At 41.9% G+C, this 24,607-nt stretch overlaps 1 protein-coding gene across 3 annotated transcripts in view; it reads left to right on the top strand.

The window, feature by feature from the left end:
• Nucleotides 1–24,607, top strand: part of LOC128666703 (zinc finger MYM-type protein 1) — a 172,738-nt gene that overhangs the window by 40,916 nt on the left and 107,215 nt on the right. The window contains exons 8-13 of one of the 3 annotated variants that reach the window (XM_053721442.1): nucleotides 2,383–2,496; nucleotides 17,348–17,461; nucleotides 19,798–19,911; nucleotides 20,629–20,742; nucleotides 22,594–22,704; nucleotides 23,746–23,856. In XM_053721442.1, coding sequence (XP_053577417.1) covers nucleotides 2,383–2,496; nucleotides 17,348–17,461; nucleotides 19,798–19,911; nucleotides 20,629–20,742; nucleotides 22,594–22,704; nucleotides 23,746–23,856 — 678 coding nt within the window. The remainder of the gene's footprint in view (nucleotides 1–2,382; nucleotides 2,497–17,347; nucleotides 17,462–19,797; nucleotides 19,912–20,628; nucleotides 20,743–22,593; nucleotides 22,705–23,745; nucleotides 23,857–24,607) is intronic. The other 2 variants (XM_053721443.1, XM_053721444.1) reach the window with 2 other exon arrangements.

Below are 24,607 nucleotides of genomic sequence, written 5' to 3'. Positions count from 1 at the left end.
CCGTCTTTCTCCCTTTTAGTAGATGATTCTTTGTCCAAAGTAGGTTCCGGCTTGTATAGTATCCGCTGTATTTTGTGAATGATTTTTCTATACAGCAGAGAATTCTTACTATAATGCAAACACAATGCAATAGATGGGCACACAGGAATTACTCATACATCTACCTCAATGCTTTCAGGGAGGTAGTAATGAACCTGTTTTTTGTGCCGTGAGAGGAAAAAGTTGTAAATCAGCACTGAGAAAAGGTTACACACAGGGATTATTCATATCTCTCTCTCTATATTTATCATAGAGGTCGAAATTAACCTGTGAGTTGTAACATATGACAATCAGTGTGAATAAGTATGTAGTAAATTTGCTTACTTTTACTATAGAGAGAGATATATGAATAATCCCTGTGTGTAACCTTTTCTCAGTGCTGATTTACAACTTTTTCCTCTCACGGCACAAAAAACAGGTTCATTTCTACCTCCCTGAAAGCATTGAGGTAGATGTATGAGTAATTTCTGTGTGCCCATCTATTGCATTGTGTTTGCATTATAGTAAGAATTCTCTGCTGTATAGAAAAATCATTCACAAAATACAGCGGATACTATACAAGCCGGAACCTACTTTGGACAAAGAATCATCTACTAAAAGGGAGAAAGACGGATCTACATTGCGCTGTTTTGAACAGCTGAAAATTCATCATCACTGACTTCAAAGAAAACCTTTGGACACTTGCAAGTATTATTAGTGACACAAAGTGTCTATTTCCTACTGAGACTCTCTTGTTTTAAATTTGTATCCACTTTTGGCTCACAGGATTGGAGGACTTTGTTTAGTCAGGTGACGTGACGCACACAGCTCACGGCTTGTTTTCTCATAGCTGCTTCTAACGGCTAACAGATTGGTCTCACTCAATATTTGCTCCAGACATAAGAGCGGTTTGAAATTATTAGCTCTCTGCAGCCATACTGTTTTTTGTTAATCAATATACTGCTATTTTATATACTGTATATCTCTGCATGTATATGGCTTAATTCTTAGCTATATTTTAACTCAGTCGATGCCGGCATCATATATGTATTTTTAACTATTTGTGTACAGTGTATATTACGGTATTCATTACTACGATATTCACATATGACTAATATACATTTTTTATTAAAACCTTTTATATAATCACTTGACTTCAATCTCTTTAAAATAATAGAATATATTACATCACACATTTTTATCCGGTGAGCTCCCATATAGAGCGCTTATCCCACCCCCCTTTCTCATACTATGCACCTATAGTCAGTATATGGAGATTTACTAGACTACTAAGGGATTTAAGCTTACACCGTTTCTATAGCACTCGCACCACATCTTTTACTTTACAGGTGAGTGTGCACATATATTGTGTGTGTGAGGTACGTGGGTTAAAGGTGAGTGTGCACATATATTGTATGTGAGGTATGTGGGTTACAGGGGAGTGTGCACATATATTGTGTGTGTGAAGTATGTGGGTTACAGGTAAGTGTGCATATATATTGTGTGTGTGAGGTACGTGGGTTACAGGTGAGTGTGCACGTATATTGTGTGTGGGTTACAGGTGAGTGTGCACGTATATTGTGTGTGAGGTACGTGGGTTACAAGTGAGTGTTCACATATATTGTGTGTGAGGTACGTGGGTTACAGGTGAGTGTTCACATATATTGTGTGTGAAGTACGTGGGTTACATGTGAGTGTGCACATATATTGTGTGTGAGGTACGTGGGTTACAGGTGAGTGTGCAGATATATTGTGTGTGTTCGGTACGTGAGTTACAGGTGAGTGTTCACATATTTTGTGTGTGAGGTACGTGGGTTACATGTGAGTGTTCACATATTTTGTGTGTGAGGTACGTGGGTTACAGGTGAGTGTTCACATATATTGTGTGTGAGGTACGTGGGTTACAGGTGAGTGTGCACATATATTGTGTGTGAGGTACGTGGGTTACAGGTGAGTGTGCACATATATTGTGTGTGAGGTACATTGGTTACAGGTGAGTGTGCAGATATATTGTGTGTGAGGTACTTGGGTTACAGGTGAGTGTGCACATATATTGTGTGTGAGGTACGTGGGTTACAGGTGAGTGTGCACATATATTGTGTGTGAGGTACGTGGGTTACAGGTGAGTGTGCACATATATTGTGTTTAGGTACATTGGTTACAGGTGAGTGTGCAGATATATTGTGTGTGAGGTACTTGGGTTACAGGTGAGTGTACTTAAGTGTGAAACTAAATAATTATCTCATGCGCACATAGTAATTTCTGGGTGACCACATGATATGATTTATATATAAGGAGAGAGAATAATGCCTCCCACAAGCACTGCAAACGACTTACACATACACGTGTATTCTCACTGTACAGGCCTTATGGATGTGACGCCTTCAGATGACTCCGCAGTAGGGCACGGAGGAAAACCGGATGTGTGTGATCAGGTGAAGACTGTGGAGGATCAAGTTCCTATGAATACAGCTACAGGTAAATAGCGCCTATTAAGTAAATGTCAGATTCTGTGATGTTGGCATTTTGTCTCTTGTAAATAAGTGTGTGTGAGGTACGTGTGTTACAGGTGAGTGTGCACTTATATTGTGTGTGTGTGTGTGTGGTACGTGTGTTACAGGTGAGTGTGCACATATATTGTGTGATGTACGTGGGTTACAGGTGAGTGTGCACATATATTGTGTGTGAGGTACGTGGGTTACAGGTGAGTGTGCACATATATTGTGTGTGAGGTACGTGGGTTACAGGTGAGTGTGCACATATATTGTGTGTGAGGTACGTGGGTTACAGGTGAGTGTGCACATATATTGTGTGTGAGGTACGTGGGTTACAGGTGAGTGTGCACATATATTGTGTGTGAGAGGTACGTGGGTTACAGGTGAGTGTGCACATATATTGTGTGTGAGAGGTATGTGGGTTACAGGTGAGTGTGCACATATATTGTGTGTGAGAGGTATGTGGGTTACAGGTGAGTGCGCACATATATTGTGTGTGAGAGGTATGTGGGTTACAGGTGAGTGTGCACATATATTGTGTGTGAGAGGTATGTGGGTTACAGGTGAATGTGCACATATATTGTGTGTGAGGTATGTGGGTTACAGGTGAGTCTGCACATATATTGTGTGTGAGGTATGTAAGTTACAGGTGAGTCTGCACATATATTGTGTGTGAGAGGTATGTGGGTTACAGGTGAGTGTGCACATATATTGTGTGTGAGAGGTATGTGGGTTACAGGTGAATGTGCACATATATTGTGTGTGAGGTATGTGGGTTACAGGTGAGTCTGCACCAGGGACGTGCAGTCATAGGAGGCAGGGGAGGCACTGCTTCCCCTGTCATATGGGGCCAAAGTTTAGTTAAATTAATTTTAATTAAGAAAAAATTGTAAAAAATAAATAAAAAAAATTACAATTTTTTCCAACCCATGTAATGCTATGGAGAGGCATCATACAGGACTGCATCTCTCCATAGCAAAACATGGTTACATTTCTTCAATAGCAGCAGCACCACCCACTGGTGGTAACTTAAAACTACCTGAAGCAAAAATAATGACCAATAGGAGGCATCCCTCATTATGCCTCTTAGCGAGAGAGCCAATCAGAGAAGTAAAAACTCATTTTTGGCATTATTAGTTATGCAGGATGCAGGGCTGGCCCTGTCTGATGTTCACTGACTTCCTGTTACTGTTATCCAGTCTGGGACCCTCCCACTAGCACAGGCTTCACTAGAAACAAGAGTGGAGAATAAGGACTGCAGGAAGAAGTGCACAGTAAGGGGTAGGGTTTATAGCTTTCTTCATTCTGTTAAATGATAGTGTTAATATTAATACTTTTAATGTGATCTGTAAGCTTTCTACTTATTAACAATTTTGACTGTTGTGACTGAGGAGTGCTGGTAATAATAGCTTCCCACATTTTGCTGGCACTTTATTTTAACTTTTTATTGTGAATATTTTGTTTTTAATGTGATCTGGCAATTTGCTGCTTTTTAACAAGTTAACAACATTGACTGCAGAGCCTGCTTTATTACTACAGCTCTCAGTAAGTATTGTGTTGTCACTAGCTGGTGCCCTTGTGCAAAAAGGGAAATGCTAGTGCCTTTTTTATGCAGGAACCTCTCCTGGTCTGTATAATAAATGCTTTATTACTACAGCTCTCAGTAAGTATTGTGTTGTCACTAGCTGGTGCCCTTGTGCAAAAAAGGAAATGCTAGTGCCTTTTTTATGCAGGAACCTCTCCTGGTCTGTATAATAAATGCTTTATTACTACAGCTCTCAGTAAGTATTGTGTTGTCACTAGCTGGTGCCCTTGTGCAAAAAAGCAAATGCTAGTGCCTTTTTTATGCAGGAACCTCTCCTGGTCTGTATAATAAATGCTTTATTACTACAGCTCTCAGTAAGTATTGTGTTGTCACTAGCTGGTGCCCTTGTGCAAAAAAGCAAATGCTAGTGCCTTTTTTATGCAGGAACCTCTCCTGGTCTGTATAATAAATGCTTTATTACTACAGCTCTCAGTAAGTATTGTGTTGTCACTAGCTGGTGCCCTTGTGCAAAAAAGCAAATGCTAGTGCCTTTTTTATGCAGGAACCTCTCCTGGTCTGTATAATAAATGCTTTATTACTACAGCTCTCAGTAAGTATTGTGTTGTCACTAGTTGGTGCCCTTGTGCAAAAAAGCAAATGCTAGTGCCTTTTTTATGCAGGAACCTCTCCTGGTCTGTATAATAAATGATGCTTTATTACTACAGCTCTCAGTAAGTATTGTGTTGTCACTAGCTGGTGCCCTTGTGCAAAAAAGCAAATGCTAATGCCTTTTTTATGCAGGAACCTCTCCTGGTCTGTATAATAAACAATGTACATTCCCTCCTGTAAAACAGTCAGTGCTGAGTACACTCCTATGTCACCCAAGATATAAGGTGAGATCTACTGGGTCCAGACACTTCTGAGTATCTTAGTTATGTGCACTGAAAACTAAAGAGAACAAAACTGTGCTGATTTTGTTTCTATGTATGTGGATTAGATAGACTGATTGATTTAAGGTCAGTACTTCACTCTGTCATCCTAGTTGTTTTCATTTAATAAATACACTGTTTTTTACTGCAGTTTCCCATGCTTTTGGGTTTTCTTGTATATAACAGCTCACTTTTTATTGTCTTTCTGTAATATGATGATCTGTCTGTCATTTATTAAAAAGCATAGTTTTTATGTTTTTAGTATTAAAAAATTATTTTAGATGATATATTATTAGTGGTTTTCATATTAAATCCACAAGTGAGCTGTGATATCTCTCAGGAAATGTATGGGGGCAGGGAGTCTTAAATCTTGCCTGGTATAGTGTGGCATTTAGCTGGCATTCATGTGAGTAGGGGAACTGATTGGCAGATTTAATATGGTATATGATAAGTGGCATAAATGAGGGAAGGGAGTCATGTGGCAGAAAACTATAATAAGTGGTTGTAAAAGGCCCTTAATCTTAATCAAATGTAGTGTATTACTGGCACATAGTAAGTAGGAGCAGGGGGCCACTCCATCTTGTCAAGTACAACTGGCATATAATATTAATAAAACATTTTATTCAACTATTATATATTTAACTCATGTAAAAGTCACGTGGAAGTGTATATGAGTGTGTGTGTGCTTGTCTGTATATATTTGTGGATTAGCCAGCCTCTTAGTGGGTGTTCCTGTGGGTGCTTGTGTATGGGTGAGTGATGATGTATGTGGCTTCTTGTCTGTGCTTTTTGGGTGCCTGTTTGTGTGCATGTGGTGCCTGGTTTTGTGTTAGTTCCTATGTGTATATGGTATCTGATGGTGTCTGTCTGTGTGAGTCTTCTTGTATATCTGAGTGTATATTTCTGTGTGCGATTCTGTATGTGTCTGTTTATGTGTCTGTCACTTTGTGTGTCTGTATGTGTTAGTGCTTCTGTATGTCCGAGTGTGTTTCTGTGTGTATGTGAATCTATGTTTGTGAGTGTGTGTTTCTATGTATGTGTGGGGGGCCCTGATTAATGGTTTTGTAAGGGGCTATATAAGGATGTCAGTAGTATGTTAGGACTGTACATGGATGTCAGCAGTTTTCTGGAAATGTACATGATGTCAGCAGTATGCTAGGGCTATACATTGATGTTAGAAAAAATAAATATATATGTTTTTTTTCCATTAAAATTCTGTTTTTATAGCCTTATTTCTATCATTTCTTAGGTGCTTTGCTTCACTTGTATTTTAACTTTATATATAGAATTGCAAAGTGGGCATGGTTTTAGTACTTGGGCCACTGAATTGTACTTGCCCCCTGGTTCCAAAATTGCCAGTCATCCCCTGCATTTTTGATGCATTAGGGAGTTTCTGGTTTTAACATGTGGTCAGATTGTTTGGAAGCCTTGTTTGTGTGCTTGCAAGTATTTCATCCTGCCTGGGTCAGAATTCAGTCTACACCAAAATCGCTATTATTTAAAAAGATAGATAACGCCTTTATTACCCATTCCCCAGCTTTGCACAATTAACATTGTTATATTAATATACTGTATAACCATTTAATCTCTACATTTCTGACTGTTTAAGCCACTACAGACAGCCTCTTATCACATGCTTTTTTATTAGCTTTTTTACAGCAAGAGACTGCTAATTTATGTGTGTCATATAGATAACATTGTGCTCTCTCCCGTGGAGTTGTGCAGGACACATCGCTGACTGGCTAAAATGCAAGTCAATAGATAATAAATAAATAGCCCTGAGATAAGGGGACTGTCTGCAGAGGCTTAAATACAAGATATTAGATACTATTCTAATCGTCATTGTGTAACCGGCTAATTTAATCGTAAATTTAAGTTACCTATATTAGGTTCATATATGTGCTTCTCAGGCCTATCATAGCCACTGCCTCACTAGCCTCTGAGCTCACTGCACGTCACTGGTCTGCACATATATTGTGTGTGTGTGAGGTACGTGGGTTACAGGTGAGTGTGCACATATATTGTGTGTGATGTACGTGGGTTACAGGTGAGTGTGCACATATATTGTGTGTGAGGTATGTGGGTTACAGGTGAGTGTGCACATATATTGTGTGTGAGGTATGTGGGTTACAGGTGAGTGTGTGTGAGGTACGTGGGTTACAGGTAAGTGTGCACATATATTGTGTGTGTGAGGTACATAGGTTACAGGTGAGTGTGCACATATATTGTGTGTGAGGTACGTGGGTTACAGGTGAGTGTGCACATATATTGTGTGTGAGGTACGTGGGTTACATGTGAGTGTGCACATATATTGTGTGTGGGGTACGTGGGTTATAGGTGAGTGTGCACATATATTGTGTGTGAGGTACATAGGTTACAGGTGAGTGTGCACTTATATTGTGTGTGTGTGTGTGTGAGGTACGTGTGTTACAGGTGAGTGTACACATATATTGTGTGTGAGTTACGTGCGTTACAGGTGAGTGTGCACTTATATTGTGTGTGTGAGGTACATAGGTTACAGGTGAGTGTGCACATATATTGTGTGTGAGGTACGTGGGTTACAGGTGAGTGTGCACATATATTGTATGTGAGGTACGTGGGTTATAGGTGAGTGTGCACATATATTGTGTGAGTTACGTGGGTTACAGGTGAGTGTGCACATATATTGTGTGAGGTATGTGGGTTACAGGTGAGTGTGCACATATATTGTGTGTGATGTACGTGCGTTACAGGTGAGTGTGCACATATATTGTGTGTGTGTGTGAGGTACGTAGGTTACAGGTGAGTGTGCACATATATTGTGTGTGAGGAAAGTGGGTTACAGGTGAGTGTGCACATATATTGTGTGTGAGGTACGTGGGTTACAGGTGAGTGTGCACATATATTGTGTGTTAGGTACGTGGGTTAAAGGTGAGTGTGCACATATATTGTGTGTGAGGTACGTGGGTTAAAGGTGAGTGTGCACATATATTGTGTGTGAGGTACGTGGGTTAAAGGTGAGTGTGCACATATATTGTGTGTGAGGTACGTGGGTTACAGGTGAGTGTGCACATATATTGTGTTTGTGAGGTACGTGTGTTACAGGTGAGTGTGCACATATATTGTGTGAGGTACGTGGGTTACAGGTGAGTGTGCACATATATTGTGTGTGTGTGAGGTACGTGGGTTACAGGTGAGTGTGCACATATATTGTGTGTGAGGTACGTGGGTTACAGGTGAGTGTGCACATATATTGTGTGTGAGAGGTATGTGGGTTACAGGTGAATGTGCACATATATTGTGTGTGAGGTATGTGGGTTACAGGTGAGTCTGCACATATATTGTGTGTGAGGTACGTGGGTTACAGGTGAGTGCACATATATTGTGTGTGAGGTACGTGGGTTACAGGTGAGTGTGCACATATATTGTGTGTGAGGTACGTGGGTTACAGGTGAGTGTGCACATATATTGTGTGTGTGAGGTACGTGGGATTCAGGTGAGTGTGCACATATATTGTGTGTGTGAGGTACGTGGGTTTCAGGTAAGTGTGCACATATATTGTGTGTGTGAGGTACGTGGGTTACAGGTGAGTGTGCACATATATTGTGTGTGTGTGAGGTACGTGGGTTACAGGTGAGTGTGCACATATATTGTGTGTGTGTGAGGTACGTGGGTTACAGGTGAGTGTGCACATATATTGTGTGTGTGTGAGGTACGTGGGTTACAGGTGAGTGTGCACATATATTGTGTGTGAGAGGTATGTGGGTTACAGGTGAATGTGCACATATATTGTGTGTGAGGTATGTGGGTTACAGGTGAGTCTGCACATATATTGTGTGTGTGTGTGTGTGAGGTACGTGGGTTACAGGTGAGTGTGCACATATATTGTGTGTGAGGTACGTGGGTTACAGGTGAGTGTGCACATATATTGTGTGTGAGGTACGTGGGTTACAAGTGAGTGTGCACATATATTGTGTGTGAGGTACGTGGGTTACAGGTGAGTGTGCACATATATTGTGTGTGAGGTACGTGGTTTACAGGTGAGTGTGCACATATATTGTGTGTGAGGTACTTGGGTTACAGGTGAGTGTACATAAGTGCGAAACTAAATAATTATCTCATGCGCACATATTAATTTCTGGGTGACCACATGATATTATTTATATACATATGCACTCGTAGTAACACCAGCACCAGTGTCTTGGTTATAAATATTTTTATTAGAGGTTACATTAAAAGCAGCAACGTTTCGTGGTAAACCCACTTAGTCATGCTAATTGTGTCACATTGTTTCAAACAACTTATACCTTTCTTTGGCGCCAACTGGCTTCATTTTGGGAAGTTTCACACCCCCTAGTGGTTACTAAATACAATGTTTATACAAAATGTTAAAAACAAATGTATCTGACTAAACAGTTTACATATGGCAATAATAAATATTTATGACTTTCCCATTATTGTACATGCATATATTGTCTCAATATTTAACTTTGTTAAACTATCTTTCTAAGTTACAATATCTTATTGCAATAAAATCTCAATAATGTTAAACACATAGGTAAAGTGCCCTAGTTATTTAAAACATATCATGTTAAACTTTTTTGCATACAGTTATATTTTAAATGATCATAAGGGTGATGGATTTGAGACTTATAATTTGAGTGAAACAATTTAAGAGAAACAATTTAAGAGAAACAATTAAGGTCAAAGTCCCTATTCAACCCTTTGGGAATAAGAGTATCCAATTGATATATCCATCTCATTTCTTGTTGTTGGGGGATTTTTTCTCTATTAGTCCCATTGCGTTGAATAGGGATGTGTTGTATGATTTGCCAGCGTAGCTGGCTTATGCTATGGCCCTTCTCTAAAAAATGTTTGGATAGAGGTGCTTCCAAATTTTTTCTCCTTATATTTGACCTATGTTGGCTCAGTCTGTCTTTCACTTTCTGTGTGGTCTCTCCTAAGTAATACATAGAACATGGGCATTTTATGAGATAGACTACATAGCTGGTATCACAAGTATGAAACCCCCTAATATCATAGCATCTGCCATTATGTGGATGATAGAAGTTTGGGCCTTTTATCACTGAATTACAGCTGACACATCCTAAACAAGGATAACAGCCATTTCTCTTTCCTTTCATGTATGTTTGTGTGTCTCTTCTTTCAGACCCAATATCACTTCTTATAAGGTGGTCTCCGATGTTTTTTACCCTCCTATATGCCATTAAAGGGTAATCCCTGAACTGTTCAATCCTGGGATTACAATCCCTAAGTATGTGCCAGTGCTTTTTTATCGCTTTTGCTACAACTTGGCTATGTGAGCTGTGTTGTGACACAAATACTAGTCTATCCTGTTTTTTCTTTTAATGCCCTAGGTGTGGTGATGTCTTTTATTGTTTGACTCAACAATTGTGTAAGGTACCCTCTTTGTTCAAATTTGTTTGACATTTCTAACAGCCTTTTGCTCTTAACTTCTGGTGTATTTACTATTCTCTGTACCCTTAATAATTGGCTCTTGGGTAATGAGTTAATAAGGCCTTTTGGATGAAAGCTGTTGTATTCTAACAAGGTGTTCCTATCAGTCTCTTTTAAAAAGATATCTATGTCGAGTTTGTTCTGTCCTTTAGTAATCTTAGTATCAAGAAATGTTATACTCTCCTCACTATATGTCAAAGAAAATTGTAATCCTCTTACCATAGTGTTAAGTTCCCTTGTAAAGTTTTCTAGTTCTCCAATGCTGCCCCACCACACGCCAAACACATCATCTATGTAGCGCCACCATACTGATCCGTACTGTCTGAATAGATGATTTTCATATACTTGGCGCTCCTCAAACTCATTCATGTAGAGGTTGGCGTATGATGGGGCAACATTGGAGCCCATGGCTGTCCCCCTTACTTGTATGAACCAATCATCTTGAAAAAGAAAAAAAATTCCAGTATAAAACTAGACGCAACAGATCTTCCAAAAACCAACATTGTGCTTGTGAATAACAACCACTGACCATAAGCACCTTCCTTATAATAGCAATACCTGTTTCATGGCCAATGGACGTATATAAACTCTTAACATCCATTGTGTAAAGTATATATCTGTCTGACTGCAATTCTAAAGATTTTATTTTATCCAAGAAGTGTCCAGTATCCTTCAGGTAACTGGCCATTTCTCCTGTTAAGTGTAGTCAGTCCACGGGTCATCCATTACTTATGGGATATTAACTCCTCCCTAACAGGAAGTGCAAGAGGATCACCCAAGCAGAGCTGCTATATAGCTCCTCCCCTCTACGTCATACCCAGTCATTCTCTTGCACCTAACTAATCGATAGGATGTGTGAGATGACAGTGGTTATTAAAACTTAGTTTTTATTTCTTCAATCAAAAGTTTATTTTAAACGGCACCGGAGTGTGTTGTTTTTTCTCAGGCAGCATTAGAAGAAGAATCTGCCTGAGTTTGTGTATGATCTTAGCGGACGTAACTAAGATCCATTTGCTGTTCTCGGCCTTCTGAGGAGCGGGGTAACTTCAGAACAGGGGACAGCGGGCAGGGTTCACCTGCAAAGAGGTATGTTGCAGTATATTATTTTCTAAGAAATGGAATTGACTGAGAAAATACTGCTAATACCGTTGAAATGTAAGTACAGCCTTAAATGCAGTAGTAGCAACTGGTATCAGGCTGTTATTTATGTATGTTGGCACTGAAGTATTTCTGGGGAATGGCACTTCACTAAGAAAATACTGTATACATATAGCTTTTAGCCTTCTGCAGTAAAAGCAACTAGCAACAGGCTTTTTTATAACTTCATGTATTTATATTTAAAACGTTTACTGGCATGTAAATCGTTTTAGCTTTGAGGTACTTGGTGAAAATTTTATGGGCATTAATTTCCACTTGGCTGTCGTTTGTTTTAAATAAAGTCAGTTTATTGAGCTTCCCCACTGTTGTATTATGAGTGGGAGGGGCCTATTTTGGCGCTTTTCTACGCAGTAGAAATTCAGTCACAAGTCTTCCTTATTCTCCCTGCATGATCCAGGACGTCTCTACAGAGCTCAGGGGTCTCCAAAACTAGTTTTGAGGGAGGTAATCACTCACAGCAGACCTGTGAGACTGTGTTTTGACTGTGATAAAAGCGTTTATATTTTATTGTTATACGTTTTTCCGGTATTAAGGGGTTAATCATCCATTTGCTAGTGGGTGCATTCCTTTGCTAAATCAATGCATTTACTGTAAAAAATTGTTTTCTATAACTAATCCGGTTCATTGTTATTTCAACTGTGACAGTTTTTGTGTGCTTCTTAAAGGCACAGTAACGTTTTTTATATTACTTGAAAATTGTTTGAAAAAGTATTTTCCAAGCTTGCTAGTCTAATTGCTAGTTTGTTTAAACATGTCTGACACAGAGGAATCTCTTTGTGCAATATGTTCAAAGGCCAATGTGGAGCCCAATAGAAATTTATGTACTAATTGCATTGATGCTACTTTAAATAAAAGTCAATCTGTACATGTTAATAAAAATTCACCAGACAACGAGGGGGAAGTTATGCCGACTAACTTACCTCACGTGTCAGTACCTGCATCTCCCGCTCAGGAGGTGCGTGATATTGTAACGCCAAGTACATCAGGGCGGCCATTACAAATCACTTTGCAAGACATGGCTAATGTTATGACTGAGGTTTTATCTAAATTGCCAGAACTCGGGTAAACGAGACCACTCTGGAGTGAGAACAGAGTGCGCTGATAATACTAGGGCCATGTCAGATACTGCGTCACAATTTGCAGAACATGAAGACGGAGAGCTTCATTCTGTGGGTGACGGGTCTGATCCAAATAAACTGGATTCAGACATTTCAAATTTCAAATTTAAGCTTGAGAACCTCCGTGTGTTACTAGGGGAGGTGTTGGCGGCTCTGAATGATTGTAACACGGTTGCAATCCCAGAGAAAATATGTAGGTTGGATAAATATTTTGCGGTACCAACGTGTACTGACGTTTTTCCTATACCTAAAAGACTTACTGAAATTGTTAACAAGGAGTGGGATAGACCCGGTGTGCCTTTCTCACCCCCTCCTATATTCAGAAAAATGTTTCCAATAGACGCCACCACACGGGACTTATGGCAGACGGTCCCTAAGGTGGAGGGAGCAGTTTCTACTTTAGCTAAGCGTACCACTATCCCGGTGGAGGATAGCTAACTTTTTATCCATTGGATCTGAAAAAGCACAGAGGGTTACCTGAAGAAAATGTTTGTTCAACAAGGTTTTATTTTGCAACCCCTTGCATGCATTGCGCCGGTCACAGCGGCGGCGGCATTCTGGTTTGAGTCTCTGGAAGAGACCCTTGAATCAGCTCCATTGGATGAGATTACAAACAAGCTTAAAGTCCTTAAGCTAGCTAATTCATTTATTTCTGATGCCGTAGTACATCTAACTAAACTTACGGCTAAGAATTCCGGATTCGCCATTCTGGCGCGCAGAGCGCTGTGGCTAAAATCCTGGTCAGCTGATGTGACTTCTAAATCTAAATTGCTTAACATACCTTTCAAAGGGCAGACATTATTCGGGCCCGGTTTGAAATAAATTATCGCTGACATTACTGGAGGTAAGGGCCATGCCCTGCCTCAAGACAGAGCCAAACCAAGGGCTAGACAGTCTAATTTTCGTGCCTTTCGTAACTTCAAGGCAGGAGCAGCATCAACTTCCTCCGCTCCAAAACAGGAAGGAACTGTTGCTCGTTACAGACAGGGATGGAAACCTAACCAGACCTGGAACAAGGGCAAGCAGGCCAGAAAACCTGCTGCTGCCCCTAAGACAGCATGAAGTGAGGGCCCCCAATCCGGAAACGGATCTAGTAGGGGGCAGACTTTCTCTCTTCGCCCAGGCTTGGGCAAGAGATGTCCAGGATCCCTGGGCGCTAGAGATCATATCTCAGGGATATCTTCTGGACTTCAAAGCTTCTCCTCCAAAAGGGAGATTTCATCTTTCAAGGTTGTCAACAAACCAGATAAAGAAAGAGGCCTTTCTACGCTGTGTACAAGATCTTTTACTAATGGGAGTGATCCACCCGGTTCCGCGGTCGGAACACGGACAGGGGTTTTACTCAAATCTGTTTGTGGTTCCCAAGAAAGAAGGAACCTTCAGACCAATCTTGGATTTAAAGATCCTAAACAAATTCCTAAGAGTTCCATCGTTCAAAATGGAAACTATTCGGACAATCTTACCCATGATCCAGAAGGGTCAGTACATGACCACAGTGGATTTAAAGGATGCCTACCTTCACATACCGATTCACAAAGATCATTACCGGTACCTGAGGTTTGCCTTTCTAGACAGGCACTACCAGTTTGTAGCTCTTCCCTTCGGGTTAGCTACTGCTCCAAGAATCTTCACAAAGGTTCTGGGGTCTCTTCTGGCGGTGCTAAGACCGCGAGGAATATCGGTAGCTCCGTACCTAGACGACATTCTGATACAAGCGTCAAGTTTCCAAACTGCCAAGTCTCATACAGAGTTAGTACTGGCATTTCTAAGGTCACATGGGTGGAAAGTGAACGAGGAAAAGAGTTCTCTATTGCCACTCACAAGAGTTCCCTTCTTAGGAACTCTTATAGATTCTGTAGAAATGAAGATTTATCTGACAGAGGTCAGGTTAACAAAGCTTCTAAATGCTTGCCGGGTCCTTCATTCCATTCCACGCCCGTCAGTGGCTCAATGCATGGAGGTAATCGGCTTAATGGTAGCGGCAATGGACATAGTTCCCTTTGCACGCCTGCATCTCAGACCACTGCAATTGTGCATGCTAAGTCAGTGGAATGGGGACTACTCAGATTTGTCCCCTATGCTGAATCTGGATCAAGAGACCAGAAACTCTCTTCTATGGTGGCTCTCTCGGCCACATCTTTCCAAGGGGATGCCTTTCAGCAGGCCAGATTGGACAATTGTAACAACAGACGCCAGCCTGATAGGTTGGGGCGCTGTCTGGAATTCCCTGAAGACTCAGGGATCTTGGACCCAGGAGGAGAGTCTCCTTCCCATAAATATTCTGGAATTAAGAGCAGTTTTCAATGCCCTTCTGGCTTGGCCTCAGTTAGCAACTCTGAGGTTCATCAGGTTTCAGTCGGACAACATCACGACTGTGGCTTACATCAACCATCAGGGAGGGACAAGGAGTTCCCTAGCAATGATGGAAGTATCAAAGATAATGCACTGGGCAGAGTCTCACTCTTGCCACCTATCAGCGATCCACATCCCAGGCGTGGAGAACTGGGAAGCGGATTATCTAAGTCGCCAGACTTTTCATCCGGGGGAGTGGGAACTTCATCCGGAGGTCTTTGCCCAACTTCTTCGACGTTGGGGCAGACCAGATCTCGATCTCATGGCGTCTCGCCAGAACGCCAAACTTCCTTTTTACGGATCCAGGTCCAGAGACCCGGGAGCGATTCTGATAGATGCTCTGACAGCACCTTGGGCCTTCAACATGGCTTATGTGTTTCCACCCTTCCCGATGCTTCCTCGATTGATTGCCAGGATCAAACAGGAGAGAGCATCAATGATTCTAATAGCGCCTGCGTGGCCACGCAGGACCTGGTATGCAGACCTAGTGGACATGTCGTCCTGTCCACCATGGTCTCTACCTCTGAGACAGGACCTTCTGGTGCAGGGTCCCTTCAAACATCCAAATCTAATTTCTCTGAGGCTGACTGCATGGAGATTGAACGCTTGATTCTATCAAAGCGTGGATTTTCGGAGTCAGTGATTGATACCTTGATACAGGCTAGGAAGCCTGTTACCAGGAAAATTTACCATAAAATATGGCGCAAATACTTGCATTGGTGCGAATCCAAGAGTTACTCATGGAGTAAGGTTAGGATTCCTAGGATATTATCCTTTCTACAAGAAGGTTTAGAAAAGGGTTTATCCGCTAGTTCGTTAAAGGGACAAATCTCAGCTTTGTCCATCCTTCTACACAAACGTCTGTCAGAAGTTCCAGACGTTCAGGCTTTTTGTCAGGCTTTGGCCAGGATTAAGCCTGTGTTTAAAACGGTTGCTCCGCCATGGAGTTTAAACTTAGTTCTTAACGTGTTACAGGGTGTTCCGTTTGAACCCCTTCATTCCATTGATATCAAACTGTTATCTTGGAAAGTTCTGTTTTTAATGGCTATTTCCTCGGCTCGAAGAGTCTCTGAGTTATCTGCCTTACATTGTGATTCTCCTTATCTGATTTTCCATTCAGACAAGGTAGTCCTGCGTACTAAACCTGGGTTTTTACCTAAGGTAGTTACCAACAGGAATATCAATCAAGAGATTGTTGTTCCATCATTGTGCCCCAACCCTTCTTCAAAGAAGGAACGTCTTCTGCACAATCTGGACGTTGTCCGTGCCCTGAAATTTTATTTACAGGCAACTAAAGATTTTCGACAAACTTCTTCCCTGTTTGTCGTGTATTCTGGACAGAGGAGAGGTCAAAAGGCTTCGGCCACCTCTCTCTCCTTTTGGCTTCGTAGCATAATACGTTTAGCCTATGAGACTGCTGGACAGCAGCCTCCTGAAAGAATTACAGCTCATTCTACCAGAGCTGTGGCTTCCACTTGGGCCTTTAAGAATGAGGCCTCTGTTGAACAGATTAGCAAGGCTGCAACTTGGTCTTCACTTCACACTTTTTCCAAATTTTACAAATTTGACACTTTTGCTTCTTCGGAGGCTGTTTTTGGGAGAAAGGTTCTTCAGGCAGTGGTTCCTTCCGTGTAAAGAGCCTGCCTGTCCCTCCCGTCATCCGTGTACTTTTAGCTTTGGTATTGGTATCCCATAAGTAATGGATGACCCGTGGACTGACTACACTACAGGAGAAAGGAATTTATCAGGTAAGCATAAATTTTGTTTTTTACCACTTCTGGTTGCAGCAATTTATCTAGGTAAATTGCTATATTGGTGTATACTGAACCTACACATGATACAATGGGCCTGCCTGGTGGTCTAGTGGGGTCTTTGTGGATTTTTGGGTCCTCTACCTGCAAGTAATCAGCCAATTTCTTGTCAATTAGTTGCTGATTTTCAGCTCGTTTCACTATGTGGTTAATTTCTTTTTGTATTTCTTTTTGTATTGCACTTAGGGGGTTGTTAGATATTTTAGCATTCTAGCATGACTAAGTGGGTTTACCACGAAACGTTGCTGCTTTTAATGTAACCTCTAATAAAAATATTTATAACCAAGACACTGGTGCTGGTGTTACTATGAGTGCATATCTATTACAGAGGCCATTGCAGCTACCTCTTGCACCGTGCACCACTTCAACACAAAGTGCTGTATTCATCTACTATTTCAAATTATTTATATATAAGGAGAGAGAATAATGCCTCCCACAAGCACTACAAACTACTTACACATACACGTGTATTCTCACTGTACAGGCCTTAGGGATGTGATGCCTTCAGATGACTCCGCAGTAGGGCACGGAGGAAAACCGGATGTGTGTGATCAGGTGAAGACTGTGGAGGATCAAGTTCCTATGAATACAGTTACAGGTAAATAGCGCCTATTAAGTAAATGTCAGATTCTGTCATGTTGGCATTTTGTCTCTTGTAAATAAGTGTGTGTAAGGTACGTGTGTTACAAGTGAGTGTGCACATATATTGTGTGAGGTACGTGTGTTACAGGTGAGTGTGCACATATATTGTGTGTGTGTGAGGTACGTGGGTTACAGGTGAGTGTGCACATATATTGTGTGTGAGAGGTATGTGGGTTACAGGTGAATGTGCACATATATTGTGTGTGAGAGGTATGTGGGTTACAGGTGAGTGTGCACATATATTGTGTGTGAGGTACGTGGGTTACAGGTGAGTGTGCACATATATTGTGTGTGAGGTACGTGGGTTACAGGTGAGTGTGCACATATATTGTGTGTGAGGTACGTGGGTTACAGGTAAGTGTGCACATATATTGTGTGTGTGAGGTACGTGGGTTACAGGTGAGTGTGCACATATATTGTGTGTGAGGTACGTGGGTTATAGGTGAGTGTGCACATATATTGTGTGTGTGAGGTACATAGGTTACAGGTGAGTGTGCACATATATTGTGTGTGAGGTACGTGTGTTACAGGTGAGTGTACACATATATTGTGTGTGTGAGGTGCGTGGGTTACAGGTGAGTGCACATATATTGTGTGTGTTAGGTACATGAGTTACAGGTGAGTGTGCACATATATTGTGTGTAAGGTACGTGTATTTCAGGTGAGTGTGCACATATATTGTGTGTGAGGTACGTGGCTTACAGGTGAGTGCACATATATTGTGTGTGAGGTACGTGGGTTACAGGTTTGTGTGCATATATATTGTGTGTGAGGTACGTGGGTTACAAGTGAGTGTTCACATATATTGTGTGTGAGGTACGTGGGTTACAGGTGAGTGTGCACATGTATTGTGTGTGAGGTACGTGGATTTCAGGTGAGTGTGCACATATATTGTGTGTGAGGTACGTGGGTTACAGGTGAGTGTGCATATATATTGTGTGAGAGGTACGTGGGTTACAAGTGAGTGTGCACATATATTATGTTTGAGGTACGTGGGTTATAGGTGAGTGTGCACATATATTGTGTGTGAGGTACGTGGGTTACAGGTGAGTGTGCACATGTATTGTGTGTGAGCAACGTGGGTTACAGGTGAGTGTGCACATATTTTGTGTGTGAGGTACGTGGGTTACAGGTGAGTGTGCACATGTATTGTGTGTGAGGTACGTGGGTTACAGGTGAGTGTGCACATATATTGTGTGAGAGGTATGTGGGTTACAGGTGAATTTGCACATATATTGTGTGTGAGGTATGTGGGTTACAGGTGAGTGTGCACATATATTGTGTGTGTGTGTGAGGTACATGGGTTACAGGTGAGTGTGCACATATATTGTGTGTGAGGTACGTGGGTTATAGGTGAGTGTGCACATATATTGTGTGTGAGGTACGTGGGTTACAAGTGAGTGTGCACATATATTGTGTGTGAGGTACGTGGGTTACAAGTGAGTGTGCACATATATTGTGTGTGTGAGGTACATAGGTTACAGGTGAGTGTGCACATATATTGTGTGTGAGGTACGTGGGTTACAGGTAAGTGTGCACATATATTGTGTGTGTGTGTGGTACATAGGTTACAGGTGAGTGTGCACATATATTGTGTGTGAGGTACGTGGGTTACAGGCGAGTACGCACATATATTGTGTGAGGTACGTGGGTTACAGGTGAGTGTGCACATATAATGTGTGTGAGGTACATAGGTTACATGTGAGTGTGCACATATATTGTGTGTGTTAGGTACATAGGTTACATGTGAGTGTGCACATATATTGTGTGTGAGGTACGTGCGTTACAGGTGAGTGTGCACATATATTATGTGTGAGGTACGTGGGTTACAGGTGAGTGTACACATATATTGTGTGTGAGGTACGTGCGTTACAGGTGAGTGTGCACTTATATTGTGTGTGTGAGGTACGTGGGTTACAAGTGAGTGTGCACATATATTGTGTGTGAGGTACGTGCGTTACAGGTGAGTGTGCACATATATTATGTGTGAGGTACGTGGGTTACAGGTGAGTGTGCACATATATTGTGTGGGAGGTACGTGCGTTACAGGTGAGTGTGCACATATATTGTGTGTGAGGTACGTGGGTTACAAGTGAGTGTGCACATATATTGTGTGTGAGGTACTTGGGTTACAGGTGAGTGTACATAAGTGCGAAACTAAATAATTATCTCATGCGCACATAGTAATTTCTGGGTGACCACATGATTTTATTTATATATAAGGAGAGAGAATAATGCCTCCCACAAGCACTACAAACTACTTACACATACACGTGTATTCTCACTGTACAGGCCTTATGGATGTGACGCCTTCAGATGACTCCGCAGTAGGGCACGGAGGAAAACCGGATGTGTGTGATCAGGTGAAGACTGTGGAGGATCAAGTTCCTATGAATACAGTTACAGGTAAATAGCGCCTATTAAGTAAATGTCAGATTCTGTGATGTTGGCATTTTGTCTCTTGTAAATAAGTGTGTGTGAGTTACGTGTGTTACAGGTGAGTGTGCACTTATATTGTGTGTGTGAGGTACGTGTGTTACAGGTGAGTGTGCACTTATATTGTGTGTGTGAGGTACGTGTCTTACAGGTGAGTGTGCACATATATTGTGTGTGGTACGTGGGTTACAGGTGAGTGTGCACATATATTGTATGAGACGTACGTGTGTTACAGGTGAGTGTGCACACATTGTGTGTGAGGTACATAGGTTACAGGGGAGTGTGCACATATATTGTGTGTGGTACGTGGGCTACAGGTGAGTGTGCACATATATTGTGTGTGGTACGTGGGTTACAGGTGAGTGTGCACATATATATTGTATGAGGTACGTGCGTTACAGGTGAGTGTGCACATATATTGTGTGTGAGGTACATAGGTTACAGGTGAGTGTGCACATATATTGTGTGTGAGGTACGTGGGTTACAGGTGAGTGTGCACATATATTGTGTGTGAGGTACGTGGGTTACAGGTGAGTGTACTTAAGTGTGAAACGTAATAATTATCTCATGCGCACATAGTTATTTCTGGGTGACCACATGATTTTATTTATATATAAGGAGAGAGAATAATGCCTCCCACAAGCACTACAAACTACTTACACATACACGTGTATTCTCACTGTACAGGCCTTATGGATTTGACGCCTTCAGATGACTCCGCAGTAGGGCGCGGAGGAAAACCGGATGTGTGTGATCAGGTGAAGACTGTGGAGGATCAAGTTCCTATGTATACAGTTACAGGTAAATAGCGCCTATTAAGTAAATGTCAGATTCTGTGATGTTGGCGTTTTGTCTCTTGTAAATAAGTGTGTGTGAGGTACGTGTTTTACAGGTGAGTGTGCACATATATTGTGTGAGGTACGTGTGTTACAGGTGAGTGTGCACATATATTGTGTGTGAGGTACGTGGGTTACAGGTGAGTGAACATATTGTGTGAGGTACGTAGGTTACAGGTGAGTGCACATATATTGTGTGTGAGGTACGTGGGTTACAGGTGAGTGTGCACATATATTGTGTGTGAGGTACGTGGGTTACAGGTGAGTGAACATATTGTGTGAGGTACGTAGGTTACAGGTGAGTGCACATATATTGTGTGTGAGGTACGTGGGTTACAGGTGAGTGTGCACATATATTGTGTGAGGTACGTGGGTTACAGGTTAGTGTGCACATATATTGTGTGTGAGGTACGTAGGTTAGAGGTGAGTGTGCACATATATTGTGTGTGTGTGAGGTACGTGGGTTACATGCGAGTGTGCACATATATTGTGTGTGAGGTATGTAGGTTACAGGTGAGTGTGCACATATATTGTGTGTGAGGTACGTGGGTTACAGGTGAGTGTGCACATATATTGTGTGTTAGGTACGTAGGTTACAGGTGAGTGCACATATATTGTGTGTTAGGTACGTAGGTTACAGGTGAGTGTGCACATATATTGTGTGTGAGGTACGTGGGTTACAGGTGAGTGTGCACATATATTGTGTGTTAGGTACGTAGGTTACAGGTGAGTGTGCACATATATTGTGTGTGAGGTACGTGGGTTACAGGTGAGTGTGCACATATATTGTGTGTGAGGTACGTGGGTTACAGGTGAGTGAACATATTGTGTGAGGTACGTAGGTTACAGGTGAGTGCACATATATTGTGTGTGAGGTACGTGGGTTACAGGTGAGTGTGCACATATATTGTGTGTGAGGTACGTAGGTTAGAGGTGAGTGTGCACATATATTGTGTGTGAGGTACGTGGGTTACAGGTGAGTGTGCACATATATTGTGTGTGAGGTATGTAGGTTACAGGTGAGTGTGCACATATATTGTGTGTGAGGTACGTGTGCACATATATTGTATGTGAGGTACGTGGGTTACAGGTAAGTGTGCACATATATTGTGTATGTGAGGTACGTGGGTTACAGGTGAGTGTGCACATATATTGTGTATGTGAGGTACGTGGGTTACAGGTGAGTGTGCACATATATTGTGTATGTGAGGTACGTGGGTTACAGGTGAGTGTGCACATATATTGTATGTGAGGTACGTGGGTTACAACTGAGTGTGCACATATATTGTGTGTGAGGTACGTGGGTTACAAGTTAGTGTGCACATATACTGTGTGTGAGGTACATGGATTACAGGTGAGTGTGCACATATATTGTGTGTGTGAGGTACGTGGGTTACAGGTGAGTGTGCACATATATTGTGTGTGTGAGGTACGTGGATTACAGGTGAGTGAGCACATATATTGTGTGTGAGGTACGTGGGTTACAGGTGAGTGTGCACATATATTGTGTGTGTGAGGTACGTGGGTTACAGGTGAGTGAGCACATATATTGTGTGTGAGGTACGTGGGATACAGGTGAGTGAGCACATATATTGTGTGTGAGGTACGTGGGTTTCAGGTGAGTTGCACATATATTGTGTGTGTGTGGTACATGGGTTACAGGGGAGGAGTGGACATAAGTGTGAAACTAATTAACTTGTATGCACATAGTAATTTCTGGGGGACCATGATTTTATTTATATATAAGGAGAGCTATTGATGCCTCCCACGGACAATACAAACAACTTACACATACACATGTATTCTCACTGTACAGGCCGTATGGATGTGACGCCTTCAGATAGCTCAGCGTTTGAGCACGGAGAACCTGATGTGGGTGACAAGGTGAAGACCGTGGAGCATCAAGTTCCTATTAATACGGCTACAGGTGATTAGCGCTTATTAAGTTAATGTCAGATTCTGTGAAGGTGACATTTTGTCTCTTGTGAATAAGTGTGTGTGATGTACGTGGATTACAGGTGAGTGTGCATATATATTGTGTGTGAGGTACGTGTGTTACAGGTGAGTGTGCACATATATTGTGTGTGAGGTACGTGGGTTACAGGTGAGTGTGCACATATATTGTGTGTGAGGTACATGGGTTACAGGTGAGTGTGCACATATATTGTGTGTGAGGTACATGGGTTACAGGTGAGTGTGCACATATATTGTGTGATGTACGTGGGTTACAGGTGAGTGTGCACATATATTGTGTTTGTGATGTACGTGGGTTACAGGTGAGTGTGCACATATATTGTGTGTGAGGTACGTGGGTTACAGGTGAGTGTGTGAGGTACGTGGGTTACAGGTGAGTGTGTGAGGTACGTGGGTTACAGGTGAGTGTGCACATATATTGTGTGTGAGGTACATGGGTTACACGTGAGTGTGCACATATATTGTGTTTGTGATGTACATGGGTTACAGGTGAGTGTGCACATATATTGTGTTTGTGATGTACGTGGGTTACAGGTGAGTGTGCACATATATTGTGTGTGAGGTACGTGGGTTACAGGTGAGTGTGCACATATATTGTGTGTGAGGTACGTGGGTTACAGGTGAGTGTGCACATATATTGTGTGTGAGGTACCTGGGTTACAGGTGAGTGTGCACATATATTGTGTGTGAGGTACGTGTGTTACAGGTGAGTGTGCACTTATATTGTGTGTGTGTGAGGTACATGTGTTACAGGTGAGTGTACACATATATTGTGTGTGAGGTACGTGGGTTTCAGGTGAGTTGCACATATATTGTGTGTGTGTGGTACATGGGTTACAGGGGAGGAGTGGACATAAGTGTGAAACTAATTAACTTGTATGCACATAGTAATTTCTGGGGGACCATGATTTTATTTATATATAAGGAGAGCTATTGATGCCTCCCACGGACAATACAAACAACTTACACATACACATGTATTCTCACTGTACAGGCCGTATGGATGTGACGCCTTCAGATAGCTCAGCGTTTGAGCACGGAGAACCTGATGTGGGTGACAAGGTGAAGACCGTGGAGCATCAAGTTCCTATTAATACGGCTACAGGTGATTAGCGCTTATTAAGTTAATGTCAGATTCTGTGAAGGTGACATTTTGTCTCTTGTGAATAAGTGTGTGTGATGTACGTGGATTACAGGTGAGTGTGCACATATATTGTGTGTGAGGTACGTGGGTTACAGGTGAGTGTGCACATATATTGTGTGTGAGGTACATGGGTTACAGGTGAGTGTGCACATATATTGTGTGTGAGGTACGTGGGTTACAGGTGAGTGTGCACATATATTGTGTGTGAGGTACATGGGTTACACGTGAGTGTGCACATATATTGTGTTTGTGATGTACGTGGGTTACAGGTGAGTGTGCACATATATTGTGTTTGTGATGTACGTGGGTTACAGGTGAGTGTGCACATATATTGTGTGTGAGGTACGTGGGTTACAGGTGAGTGTGTGAGGTACGTGGGTTACAGGTGAGTGTGCACATATATTGTGTGTGAGGTACATGGGTTACACGTGAGTGTGCACATATATTGTGTTTGTGATGTACATGGGTTACAGGTGAGTGTGCACATATATTGTGTGTGAGGTACGTGGGTTACAGGTGAGTGTGCACATATATTGTGTGTGAGGTACCTGGGTTACAGGTGAGTGTGCACATATATTGTGTGTGAGGTACGTGTGTTACAGGTGAGTGTGCACTTATATTGTGTGTGTGTGAGGTACGTGTGTTACAGGTGAGTGTACACATATATTGTGTGTGTGAGGTACGTGCGTTACAGGTGAGTGTGCACTTATAT

This window comes from Bombina bombina, chromosome 7 (genome assembly GCF_027579735.1).
Source record: "Bombina bombina isolate aBomBom1 chromosome 7, aBomBom1.pri, whole genome shotgun sequence".
Classification (NCBI taxonomy): Eukaryota; Metazoa; Chordata; class Amphibia; order Anura; family Bombinatoridae; genus Bombina; species Bombina bombina.
The sequence above is the reverse complement of the archived record's forward strand: the minus strand, read 5'-3'. Positions and strand labels throughout refer to the sequence as shown.